The 14,382-nt window shown below is 36.0% G+C and overlaps 1 protein-coding gene across 1 annotated transcript; it reads right to left on the reverse strand.

Moving 5' to 3' along the window:
* Positions 1-229: 229 nt before the first annotated feature.
* On the reverse strand, positions 230-8,973 carry LOC131429599 (uncharacterized). Its single transcript, XM_058593824.1, has 8 exons — positions 8,048-8,973; positions 7,922-7,984; positions 7,049-7,860; positions 6,835-6,992; positions 6,416-6,782; positions 6,211-6,351; positions 1,014-2,707; positions 230-950 (listed from the first exon to the last, which is right to left on the reverse strand). The coding sequence occupies exons 1-8, from the start codon at positions 8,859-8,861 to the stop codon at positions 380-382; spliced, it is 4,620 nt and encodes a 1,539-aa protein (XP_058449807.1). The 5' UTR covers positions 8,862-8,973; the 3' UTR covers positions 230-379.
* Positions 8,974-14,382: the final 5,409 nt, after the last annotated feature.

The following is a 14,382-nucleotide window of genomic DNA, read 5'->3' on the forward strand; positions in this document are numbered from 1 at the left end:
ACCGATTTTATTTTTTTTTTAATGTTTCGTCTTCGACTTGTCAGCGCATAACAGTTTATGTTGAAATGTTATGCCACCTAGCAGTTCAACATTAATCGTTGAGAGAACTAGGTTGTGCAACATAAACTGTTATGCGCTGACAAGTCGAAGACGAAACGTAAAGAGAATAGCTGTTGTTCTAGAAACTATGGTTGAAGCTAGTGCGGTGAAATAGAAGAGTCCAACAAACGATATTTTCGGAATCATTTACTTGCAAGAAATACATTTTGCAAATGTATGTATTGTGTAGTGTTTAGCATGTTTCTCGTTCCATGTCATGGTTGCAGTACTGAACGTAAAATACTTCTGTGATCAGCTCCCAGTGCGGGATATAACGGATTTAATTTCCCTTCTGAAATTTCTTTAGTACCTCCATCAAAAATTCATATCTCCTTTCGATTTCCGACAGCTGTCTGTTCTCAATTTTTCCCTCGATGCGCTTGACCAGTTCATCCACGGTACTGAAACCGTTCTTGATTTCCTCCAGGATTATTTTATCCTCATCCCTAGTCCAACTGGGTTGATTATGGCCTTCCGCCTCCTCAATATGCAACGTCTCCGATGAAGACTTTTTCGTTAATCTCTCTCGTTTCACTGGAACTGGTGTGGGAGTGGCGGCTGCAGAATTTGGTTTTCTCTTGATTGCAACCGTAGTGGATAGTTGAAGACTTTCTAGATTCGATTCTGCATTGGGCGCTTCCATAATGCCTTTCAATTTTTTGGAAATGGCAACCACCTTTGAATCCGCTGGTACCGACGTAGTTGGTGACCTCTTATTCGCCGTAGGTGACGAGCTTTTGCCAATGCATGGCTTTTTGTTGACGGGAGAATTGATACGTTTTTTGGGTAGCAATTTTACTGCCGCACACTTTTTCGGTGATACTGGTTTTTCCTCCTCCGAGAGGGCATCGCTGGAAAAGAATAGTTTGTTAAAAAAAATTAGAATGTGGGGTAAAATTGAAGGCAGGACTTACTTCTCAATAGCCTGTTCTCCGTCAGAAACCAGTAGATGCGCTACTTCGGCATAGTTTGTGCCTTTTCCGCCGTGCACTAGTGGATTTAATCTAATAGCATGTGCTTTGAAGGTTGCATCATCGCAGAGCTTGTACCGAGGATCTTCTCGACTTCCTTCCACCAGTTCATCCTGCTCTTTTTCCTCTCCGTCCGTTGCATTTTTCGTTTTCTCAACATGCCGTAGATTGTGAACACAACCTTTAATGGGGGATGATTCGTTTTGGGGAGACGCCGGAACCACGTAATCGTGAGAAAGAAACGAAAGTCTTGCCGGCAATGTTCCATACACTATCCGGCCTTGAATGTATTTCGTTCCACAAACCGATTCCGCAGGAACCTCCACAAACGGGACATCTTCGTAGATTTGATTTGGATCTGCAAAGTCGGAGGGAGGAAGTTTTTTCAATGAAACCACTTCGTAATCACTTAGATTACTCTCCGGTGGTTTCTCTGGTGGGAACAGTTGCAGAAACCAATCTATCAGAAGCGGATTCCCCTTCAGAAGAGGCAATATTCGAGATTTTATTTGCTCCATGGTGACATCCGACTCGTTGGAGAGATCATTGATGCAGGAATAAACCTTTTTGATTTGAGATGGTTGTTTGGCAAAATATATGTTGAGCTTGGCAAGAAAGTCATTTGCGTTGGTAAGAATAAAATGTTCCAGAAATTTTCCAACTTCAGCGGCTTGTCCTGGCAGAAGAAATGTCAGAAATAAGTCTACTAGTTCGGGATGATCTGCAACCAGAAGATTTTCAATTTTATAGTAAAGATCAGCAACGCGATCTTCCCTTTCGTTGAATGTTTGCAGTATTTCCAGAAACGTCTCGTACTGGGAGTGTTTATTCTCGGCGAGTAGTGTTTCCTCAACTTTTTCGAAAAAGTTGTAGGCATAGTTAGCATCTTTATTTTCTACGTTGTCTATCTTAGGTACTCTACGACTCGTTCCGTTCGTGAGTGAGTGCTCGTTTCTAGTCAGTTCACCGTCTTGCTTCTTTTCACCCGAGGTGGAACTCATACTTTTCAAGTTGTTTAAATAATAACTGAATTCTTCTATTAGTTGGAAATGTTTGATCACTCGTTCCAATGCATAACTTTTCTTAAATAACTGTCTGTTGTTTGAATTTCTATATCGCTGATAAATTTCCCACAATTTTTCTTTGAGTTTTACTTTCCGATTTAGAGTACACGACACATTTTTTCGCGTGAACTGATAATAGTCAGTCAATCTCTTCTGAGTTTTCTTTGAGCAATTACTTCTAGCTGCACTTATTTCTTCATCTTCGGAATGACAGCGACATTTGCAACAGTTTTTCCTTACGATTTGGGGTTTTTCGCCCAATAGAGTGGGGGTTAAAGTGTTCTTTACATTGCTCAACGGTGTACTACGGGCGGAATAATGGAATTCTTCGTTGAATTCGGACACGTATCGAGTACTATTGAATGCTTTGTTTGTGGGCTTTACTATTCTGTTCAAGTAATCTGGATTTGAGGGAATAATGTCCTCCCTGCTATTGTAGGAATCGTCAAGTGAGTCTACGACCAGGCTTATAGTGATATTGACATTGGCATCCGTCGTCGTTGAAAGCTTGTTGTTAATTGGTGCATTAGTATCTGTTATCAATTCCGTTGGTTTGCTGTTTATTCTATTGAACTGCAACAAAAACAGAAGCAAATTGTTGTAAACTTCTTAAGTATAACTGTTTAGTTGAGGATATATCAAGTTTTACTTTGCATTCAGAAAAATAAATACAAAATTTCTTCAAATGACGTTTCAATCAATGTAATTTGTAAATATGCTGGTACGTACGCAGCCAACAAGCAATTTTATGAATATCGAGTAATCCGAAGGTTGATCGATTAAACCAGTGTTGCCAGACCCATGTTTTAGTTAAAAAAAAATTAATTTGAAATTAGCGGCCCTTACACGAGACAATACTATTGTCAATACAAGGAGTATTGACTATACTTTTGATCGTGTAGTGGAAACTTCATTGGATTGACGAAAATATTGTCAAAAAATAAAACTGCTCAGTTATCATACAATACTTTCTCTCCAGAGAGGAAACAGTTAAAAATGTACAATGATCTCTTCTCTTAATGTTTCAATATTCAGTTGCAATATTTAAAGCTCCAAACGCTTGATTTTTTGTTTCGAAAAACGTGGACTCAAGTTACCATGTTAATTGGATTGATGGTATTGATAATACTTTGGATTGACAATAATATTGTCACGTGTAAGGGCCGCTATACGAAAGCTATTGTTGCATTTTTTTATAACGTTCAATAAACTGCATGCCTGAAAAAAAATATTGTAGAAAAACAATACGATTTGTTGTTACAAAACCTTCCACAATTTTGCTTTGACCATTAAAAAATATTTTAATGTATTGTTATACACTATTCATTCACTATTTTTCACAATAGAATGTATAGGTTGTTAAGTATCGTAACAATTAAAATCATAAAATTTTCTCATTTTCGTTTTCTTGGAAAACAATTAAATGTACAGTTTGCATATTGTTTGAAACACAACGTGTACAATAAATTCAATTGTGAAACTTGTAGGAACAATATATTGAATCGTTGGAAATAAAAAAAATCTTGTCAAGATACAATAAAATGTTTTGTAACCCATAGATCTAATTGTGAATCAATTGTTAATGCTATAAAATCAATGGTTTATTTTTTTACTGGTGTCCACATCCACTTTGTAGAGGAACTGCAGTAGGATCATTGCAAGTAGTGTATAAATTTTAACATCAGGCGAAAGTGAAAATGATTCCTTTCCTTTACTGTTATGACTCTCAGTTGAGGAAGTCGGATTTTTCAAATTGTTCGATTATTGAATAGTCGAATCTCAGTCAACTAGTCTGGAATTTGATTCGGAATTCTGTATGATTTTCAATTGGGTTCCGAATCAGCCTATTCCGGACTAAACCGATGATCGAATATTATTTTTAAACTAGTTTAAACTTAATCGATCGAACTTCCGACACTTATACTCGCAGTGAGTACTGTATTCTTTTTCCGCTGTATCCGTGCTTGAAAGTATCGTTCCTCGTTCGCTTTCGAGGTGTGCCGTTAATTCAGTCATTTCCTCGATTTGATTGCATCGTACTCCTGGTTAAGCTAATATTTCTCCGGGAAAGTTAAACTGAACAACAGGACGGAAGAATAAAACTGAACAGTAGGACATTATCACAAATCAAGAGGTTCACAAGGTAGTAATTTGGGATCTTTGCTTTTCGTGTTATCTTTCAATGATGTTTCTTTTGTTTTGGGAAACGGAAATCGTCGCCAAAAAATCCAACACGTATTATTAATCGCCAAACTGATCAACGGAAAGATTGATGCCCCTGAATTGAGTTCTGAAGTAAATTTTCCGATATCGAATAGTACACTGCGGAATACAACCCTACTACAGAAGAAATTTCATAGGACTCGCATTGGATTTAATGAAAGGAAAACTGTTTCCATTCAAACTTTCACCGCTGTTGAGAATTTTTTCGTGTTTGAGAAATCATACAGTCATTCCGCGAAAAATCTGAAACGATCTGCTGTGTTTTATAATATGAAATAATTGTTCTATGAATGACATTTACGATTTTAAGTTGCATTGTGATTATTATTTATAATGATTTTATTGAAAAAACAATTGTTTTTGGCGAGTTTTTCATACTCTAATTGTCCACTCAGATGACCGATGGACCTCTTTTTATTTTGTAATGCTTTTCTACTCCTCATAACTGTGTATGGTACACAATTCAAAAGGCGCTACAAAAGGCCGAATAATAGAAGACCAAAATATATAAAGATAGCCGAATAAAAAATATTGTAAAAAACAATACGATTTGCTGTTATAAAACCTGCCACAACTATACTTTAACCGTTGAAAAATATTTTAATGTATTGTTATACACTATTCAATTAATTGTGAACATGCTTTTTACAATAGAATGTATAGGTTGTTAAGTTGTTTGTTAGTTCAAGAGGTGCAGAAGGCGCAAAAATTTGAACGAAAAGTTTGCCATCCATAATATTGACACTATAAAACAAATTCTGAAAACGAAGTATGAATTGTCAAGATATTTGCACTCTTATATAATAAGTAGTCTATTGTTCATGAAATGTTGAACAGTTTGAATTTTTCCGATTCCGATTCATTCACTCCAAGAATAACGATGAACTCCTCTGACTACAGTTCCTTACCACATTGAGTGATAAACGATAGAACATCCATTAATTGTAGCTCCCCATGCACAGATTCAACCATTTGTGAGGAACCCAAAACCCGAATACGTAACTGCGTCAATGCACAATAGTTACATATCAGATGCTATGAGAGATTATGTAGGATATCACACTTCGCTTGGTAGCGTGATGAACTAACACTACAAACAATTATGTATTGTATGAGAGCAAATAAATAGAAATGAATTTTCTATTGGTGACTTTAGCTGCTTAGGAACTCATATGATATGAAGAATATGAAGTCATCGCTCGGCGAAGAGCGGTTATACGGCAAATATGCAAAAACACCTTGACTTGCGAGCTCCTGTTTTAGTGGCCTTTTACGACATGGAACAGGAAACCAGGGGATCAATTCTTGGTAGAAATAACACCGCCGGATGTCAGACGGCTTACCTGTTTGGTGGACTTATACCATCGGGACAGGTGAACCGTAGTGTTATTCTTAGCCAGTAGAGAACCGCTACCAACACTACATGGCTATCTAGGCTGCTCAGAAAGAGAAGTTAACATTGAAGATAAATTTACATTGCTGGCTGAGCAGCCGAGTAGATTCTGTAATTCTGTTATAATGTATTATTATATATTTAAAATTTGTCATGATAACGTGCGATCTTTGTTATTTTGAATCATTCATAATGACGCTAGTGGAAAGTTCAAAGAGTTTTATTTGTATTCGAACTTTCACTTTAATAATAATATCTCACAACATTGCATGCAAGTCTTTCAACAGTACTTGCTGCGACATTTTCAGTTTTACAAAATCGACCAATGATCAAACATTAGTTTGTGAAACAATAATCTAGACATTGTTTTTGAGGGTGGTTGGTGCAAGGAAAATAGGCGTGGTTTGAGGAGTGTTAAGATAGCTCAAAAGAAGCAAACAAAATTCATAGAAATACTTACCCTCGAGTTTGAATAGATGTACCTATCCCAAAGGTGTGGCAGTTCGCCCTGTTGGTACATCCCTGGTGGAATCACGTTGTCAAAATCAATCATTTCCAAAATATGTTGAAAGGGTGGTGCTTTCAAATGGGTAAAAAATTGCTAAATGTACGAATGTATGCGTTATTATCAAAAAAAGTAAAGATTATAAAAACCCACACCATACCTTAATGGGATTCAGATAACGCGCACGCCGACGGCAAGCTATTCGACTGTATATTTGCGAAACGGAATGAATTGTGCAGAGATACTTGCTGACATGTTGGCACACAAGCTGCAACGTTGGCTTTTTCGTCTGGAAAAAGTTTCGTCCTGCCATTTTATCTGTAACGATGGGAAAAAACAATTCCATGCCGAAAGCGATCAGACGTTCTTCCGACTTTATGATTTGGAATTCTGAACGTAGATCCATACGGAATGGGGTGTATGGAAGCAACTTTGGATACAGAAAGGCGCGATTGTTGACGACTTTTTCCATCATTTTTGGGTGAAATGTGCTTTGATAGTATTTCGAGTCCTGTTTGGCCTTTTCACTAGATAAGTAATTAGATAAGTTGGGAACATATTAAAATCTCAATCACTTACGCCTTTTCTGCCTCTTTTAGTAAAAATTCCATAAATTCATTGTTTTCATCTGTAAGATGCTGCAGTTCTGATTCCCAGCTTAAACAGCAATCTACAGCAGCATCAAGATTCCATGCCTTCATAGCAGGGTTTGTTGCTGCTTCGTTCTGTAGCTCAATCTGAAAGAGTTTCTCTGTACTCTAGTGAGTCATAAAAAAGCCGAAAAAATACTTACTAGCATATTTTTGAATGTGTTCGCCATTTTCCAAAATTTGGGATGCGCATAGCTTTGCAGGAAATTTTGTGCTGCCAACTGAACGTGCACTCGCAGCTGCTGTTGGAGTAGCTGTAGTTGGAAGTTGACGAAACCGGTTTGTTGTCCGTCTAGATTCACTTCTACCGGCATTAGAGTATGGTTGAAGCGGTAACGACGATCGGATGGTTCCACCGATTCACGATGCTCCATCGGGACTGTCGGTGCCGTACTAGATGATAAATAATATGCTTGATAGCTCGATGGGTCTATAGTTGATAGTTGAACGAAGAAACGACCACTGTTAAAGTTTGTTAGCGACCTGCCGTGCTGTATATTAGAAGTGTGATTGAGCAAGTTTGGCTGTGCAGTGTAAGCAATTAGGCCCCCAGCCGTATTGGGTAGATTGTGCATCTTACTCATGTGAACCATCGGTTGTGCCAAAGAAGTAACGCAACCTAACAAAGTATTATTCGATTTTACTAGCGGCTGAGTTGCGGTCGAGGAAGGCGTGGAGATTATAACAGGAACTTCACTAATTGTAGAGGTAGCTGATGATGACGACTGAATATTTAAGGGTTGGCATTCCGTTTCATTTCCACACACGGGTAGAACTGTTTGCGGGGCTTTCGAAACATATTCACTAGTGCCTTCGTTGGTGATAGGAGTTGTATTAAATATACTAGTTTCCAAAAATGTTTCATCGTCGTTCAAACCACACTCAAGTAATTCTGACACGAGTTCGTTAAGCTCTTTCCGAGAGACTTTTACCTCACGCAACTCTTCGCGATCAACTATAATTATGAACCAAAGAAAATGGATAATCTGGAATGATGCTATTTAATGTTAACTCACTTGGAATTCTTCCAGCGGCAATATATTCGGGGTCCGTATCGTCATCATCTTCTACGTTAATTGCTGCAATAATAATCATAATCTAATAAAAGCATTAGCTTCAGCAAAATTATATTTATTTCTTACGCAACGGTTTGGTGAATTCGCTTAAAAATTCCTTCCATACATGGTCCATATCACAGTCAAAATCGTACATGTCCGTAGTGATGTCTGGTGGAATGAATGTTGACTCAATTGTTTCAATTGCCGTAGTTTGCAGACACAGTTTGGAACGTGTTCGACGAGCAATATTCTCTTGCTCGTTTTCCGAATGCGAACACTGACTATCGTTTCTGGGTCGAGGAATTTTAAATAGTCCATCTTTGGTATAACTGAACCCACCTTCAATATCTTGTTGCAGTTTTTCGGAAGTTGCTGGAGTGGCAGGTGTTCGCGGTTGCGAATCTATGTCGGAAATTGTGGTATTCGGGTCGTCATCCGAGTGAATATCATCTTCCGTTGGTTTGTATTCTTCGTCATCGTCGTCGGAACCAAGCTCTTCCCGAATTAAAGCTGCCACTTCCGCATCCGGCCGAGGTGCGTTCAGCGGAACTATTGGAAGAGGCTTCTTATTCAGCTGTTTCGCTTTTAGACGAGTTAGCTTGGGTTGTAAAGGATTTGGATCGTCATCCTCGTCTTCTTCCGTTTCGTCGCGGGAAGAATCATCAGTAGTACTATTGGAACTGCACGATATTGGTCTACTTCGTGTCTTCCTAGTCGAATTCGGAGTCTTTCTAGGCGTTGCGATCCTGGATGCCATCGTCGACTGATGTTTGGGTGATCTCAAATTGGCATTTGTTTGAGCTTCGCTTATATGGATATCGTTAGAGCATGTATCCTCAGAATTCCCGTCAATTGGATTAGATCTAGTGAAACGACGCACTTTATTCTCACTTTGCATAATGGCTTATCAAGTATGAGAAGCATATTATACATTTATTCACTAAATAAAATAAAATATTGCATGCTACACCATAATAATTCACACATCACACAAAAGCAACACAAATGATTTTTTGTTTGTTGACAATTTGACATAAATATTGTACAAATTTTCGATATGTCGTAATCCTAAATTCAAAATGGAAACAAGTAGAAACATATGAACAGGGCTTACACTCAAAATAATAATCATGTTATAGTTACGTGAAAAGTAATGTGAATATTTTCCACCCTACTCTTCACGTAGGTTTTAATGGACTCTAAAAGCTGTTTAATGCATAATCCAGTAAAAGTTACGTGTTTCATAGGTAAAATGTAATGTACTGTTCATATCACATTTACCTATCTGTTCATATCAAATTTAGATACCAGAGAATCACTATTTTATATATTGGTTGAAGTCAAAAGGAAGATTTCAGATTTTTATATAAATATATGAAATGAAAAATACCATGAAAAATAAAACATTTATTTAAGAAAATTAGCATATAATTTCAATAGCTTAAAAAGCAACTAATAACGTCGTGGTATCTCAAATCGAAAAGCCTTCAGAAATCGTTTTTGTTGTCTGGCAGAATTCCGGCAAAAATGGCTGGCAGACATAGCCAGCCGTCTGGGGGGAAATCTGCCCGCCGCGTACAAGCGGGAAACAGCAAGAAAAAGGTTTTACTCAAACGACGTAACATAATAAAATTCACTGAATGAGCATCATTTGACAGCTAACGGTGATTTGTTTGCATGTTCATTCTAATTTAATTTCGTGACATTATATTTTTTATCGTGACGTCACAAGTGAACAAGAATCCATCCTTGACAGTTTAGCGGTACTGTTCACAAACAAGCTTAAACAAAAAAGGCAGAACACATCTCAAACAATCATCTTTACACTTTGCAACTAGTGACTTTCATTTAATAAATCTTAAAAACAAACCGTATCCAATTGTGTGCAAATGTTTTAAAACTCTATTTAGACGATATGAACCGTAAATGATCTCATTCAATTTGTCAACAGACAAACAAAAATATCTATGTTTACAAGCAGTACTGCTGAACTGTCAAAATGTGTTCATTTGATTGAGGTTAGCAGTGACGGTAAAAAACCTAATTGGAAATGTAAACAAACCACCGATACATCTCGAATAAAACTTTTTTCCTCACGAGTTCATTTATTATGTCATATTGTAAAACCTAATTGTAAAGAAATTTGATGTTATTTTAAGCAGAAAAATAATAAATATGCCTCGTTTTCAGTTTTGACACCAGTCAACAAGCCATCTGACAGCATTCAATTTGAAAGGCTTAAAAATTAAGCTTGTAAGTAATAACCGTAAACTAAAAAGAAAAGTTTTCGTTATCGTCTAGTGTAAAAATTTTTTTACTTTTTTGCAACGGTTTGTCTCTCTAAAGTGGATGATAACAGGAGTAGTTGTATTTATAAAAAAACGCGAAAAACGTTGTTCATTTAACTCTACGACTTGTCATATGCAATACTTACGTTGTAATACTCGGTACTGGAGACATAGCTGAGTCGACAACACGACCTGCCACTCGTCTATCGAAACTGTATCGCAAATTTAATTACCCCTCAGTAGTTGCTAAATTAAACAAAACAAAACAAACTGCAAAATAGTATTTGATTACGAAAATTTAAAATGGATTCAACGGCTGCTTCGAATGGAAGATCCCTTCTATGCAGTAAATTGCAAGTTCTCAAGCATCATTACCTGTCATCAGAGTTGCCATTTATACAGATTTAACTGTATTATACAGATTTTTACATACGCATACAGATTTAATACAGAGTACATATTTTATACAGATTTTCTAAATTTTATACATATGTCACAAAAAGTAAGAAAGAACAAATTTAACTTTTCTGTCTGAGCTATCTATTAGTATTTGATTCCAGTGACGATATAAAAGTCTATCAATCAACGGACAAATCACAAATTAATATGAAAATCTGTGAAATCCATTTATATTATAATTTGAAACCAATTTGAACTGATATGCAATTTTTTTCAATGACTGAGCGAAAACATATATTCGAGTTGCCAAATGAATGAAAAACTAACAGAAAAGATGATTTTTTGGATACGCTCAGAGACAGTACTTTATTTAAGGAAGTAATGGCATCATGAAACTTTACTGTCAAACTGAGAATTGTATGAACCGACTTGACGTTGCATATTGGGCGTTGAAATTCCATGTCAAATTATAAAGTCATCAATTTCAAACTAGATAAATATATGGAATTGCAATTCAATTGTGGATAAAAAAAACGATAAAACATCGTCGTTGAATTGACTGATTGAATCTACCATCCTACAACCACAATCTATTGGAATAACATCTTTTATCATCATTTTGTCGTAAGAATTTCATTTTATTACTGAATACAGATTAATACAGATTTTTTATACAAAGAATACAGATTTTCTATGAAAATATCTGGCATTTCTGCCTGTCATAGAAGAGATGCACAATTTTGCGTGTTGCTCTAAGCAAATCACATTTGCGATTACAAATTAGTCGATGGGTACGATTACAAAGTACTGCCACAAACGAATTTCCAGACATCACAGTCACGATCTATTTTTGGCGCACATCTACGATCCTCCGTGAAACTGGCACCAATGGTAATAAATTGGTTGTACTGCTGAGTTCCCATCATCATATTCATAATGCAACTGTCAAACCGTGAGAACCCATTCGATTCGTTAGCTCATTTGTATATGTTATATTGAGATTTTATAGCCCACTTTGATTGAAATGATAACAATGCAATTAATCTCGCGCTCCCCCAAGCGTAGAGTGCGGTCATTTTATAAAGTACCGGGTACGAACCAGATTTTTTTTAAATATTTGTGAGTACATACATGTCTTTATTATTTATCTTTGGTACTGCTGTGTTTGGACAGAATGTATTCTAACGGACTTGGCACTCACTTATTCCATGCTACTAATGATAAATTCTACAAGTACTAATAGGATATTCGAAAAGCTATGATCTGATCTTGACTGCCTTGTGTAATAAAATAGAGAAAATAATCATATACATGTAATCATGAAGTAGTTTTTTAGTTTAAATGGCATGTAACGTATAAATAATAAAGTTTTAAATCAAAATTATAGATTCACTATTTACGAAAAATAGTATAACTTCCGCAGTTTTGCGCGGTTTTAACATTTTTATTATAAATCAATTTGTTCACCATTAAACACAATCACATTATATTTAAAACAAATTTGTTATACTTTGCAATAAACAATGGTCAAATTTAAAAAAAAACTAGCGAAATAGTGCTGAAAAAATTATTTCTTTCAAGAAATAAAAAACTGCTGGACTATCCGTCCAATTTGGTGTCTAAAATACAACTGATTTATTTACAAATTTTTGATTAGTTTACATTTTTTCTTATGTCTATGTTAGTTCTTTAATCTATACATTTTCCTCTCATTTGAGAGTTTTCCGAATAACAAAATAGATGTGTGCGTGAGATTTACTCAAAATTTACCAAAGCAAAAGGAGAATCCAAAATTAAGCGAAGAGTGGAAATAGAGAGCGATTCTCTTCTCACCACTCGATCAAGGATCTAAGTGGTGAATATAGCTTACGCATAGGCGAATAGAAACATAACGAATCTATGCCGTAAAGGAATAAACATTGAATTCTGTTTATCCTGCATTGAGGATAAGATTTGGTCCTTTTTTTATTGCCCCAATTTCAACATGAAGGCGGTCTAGTCGATAAATATACAACCGACGTCTCCGTCTAAGTCTAGACCACATGTTCGTTTCCTTGGTTTACAAATCATTTTGAGATTAAAATTTATTGGTTTAGGTTATTGTAAACAAGCTCAAATTCATCCTCGTAATCTACACCGGACCCCGTAAATCAACTATGTAGATTTACAAACAAAATAGGACCTCCGGACCCCGTGAAAAAATTTCCTTGGAAATTAAGTCGGTTAATTTGATCTTTCATCCACAATAATTCTAGGGTAGTAATGAGCTGGTGGCTGTCTAAGCTCGTTAGTTTCAATTTCAAGATTTTTTATCTCTCTGGCTGAATTCGAAAGATCATCGTTCACCTCTTTTCGTTGTTTTTTTATAGCATTTCTATGAGATAGAAATGTCGTCAATGAATCCCAAAACGACGCTAATAATTGCCATCCAAGACCGTAGATGTCATATAATATTTTTCCGTGCATAATAGTGTCGAAAACAAATTTTATTATTCGTCCAATCATATAAATTCCTATGAATGTTGATGTTACATTTCCTATCCAATTTGACCATGAAATGAACTTTTTCCAATATTTATTTAAAACATTTTCGATTATCTTTTCTGATACTAATGCATCGAAACTGAATCCCTGATAATTTGGGTGTTGTCCCGATAAGACTTTATGTAAAATGGTTGAGGCTATTCTCCTATCTCCTTGCTCATAAATCATATTTCGCATTTTATCAATGCTGTCTGAATCATAAACGCCACTCTCCATTAAACTCGGAAGTGGGGTGTATGACCACGTAGTTATTATGTCAGTGGTTAATTTGTTGGGTGATGTGGTCTCTCTAAGACGTCCGTCTGTAGTGTACCATCGATTTCCAAATCTGAATTTTGCTGGGAGTATAGGGGTGCAATCAATTTCAGTACCTCTTTTTTGCAATATACGAGTTACTGGAGTCAAAAACATCGTTGCATTATTATAATTGACTGGTATCTCTTGGTAGCATCTCTCAGATGTTCGATAGGTTACATAAACCGGTTTACATTCCAGTATGTGAAGCACTTCTCCAGCTACAACTGCTGTGTACCCAGGCTGCTTTACAATACTATTAACAAATTCTGTGGGATTCAATCTTGCTAGAGTTAGCTTTGTTTCCATCATGGCTTTATCAATTTTACACATTTCAGTCATAATGGTTCCATAAACATCGTCCAGTTTTTGACCAATATAATTTTCCACCAACGTGATTTTTGAATTAAAATATGTAAAAATATCATAATTCTTACTTGTCGGTTTACGCTTAAAAGGAGACCTGAATTCAGCTTCCTCTAATATCAGAATGCGAGGATGATCTGTTTTGTAACCAGTATATCCGCAAATTTTCGTCACATCTCTTGTTTTTATTGAAAATAAATGCGTATTTGAAATAGTTGTATATATAGCGTTAAATTTTCCTCCAACTTTATGTGTATTATTATCTAAAGTTTTATTAACTATACCTTCATATATTACCTCAAACTCTGTATCTTCGCACCTTTCCTTCAGATTTATATCCCAAGTTAAATACCCATCTTCAGAATCTAAACATTTTCCATGGGTATAAATACACACTAATCCATTTCGCAATTTTATTTCATTATTTTCAATATCAATTGTTGCCATATAGTCGCGCAATGTTATTTCGTATTCATAGTAAACTAATGCATTAGTCCACGTATAAAACGGTGTTCTATAAGTTCCTCC

This window comes from Malaya genurostris, chromosome 2 (genome assembly GCF_030247185.1).
Source record: "Malaya genurostris strain Urasoe2022 chromosome 2, Malgen_1.1, whole genome shotgun sequence".
Lineage (NCBI taxonomy): Eukaryota > Metazoa > Arthropoda > Insecta > Diptera > Culicidae > Malaya > Malaya genurostris.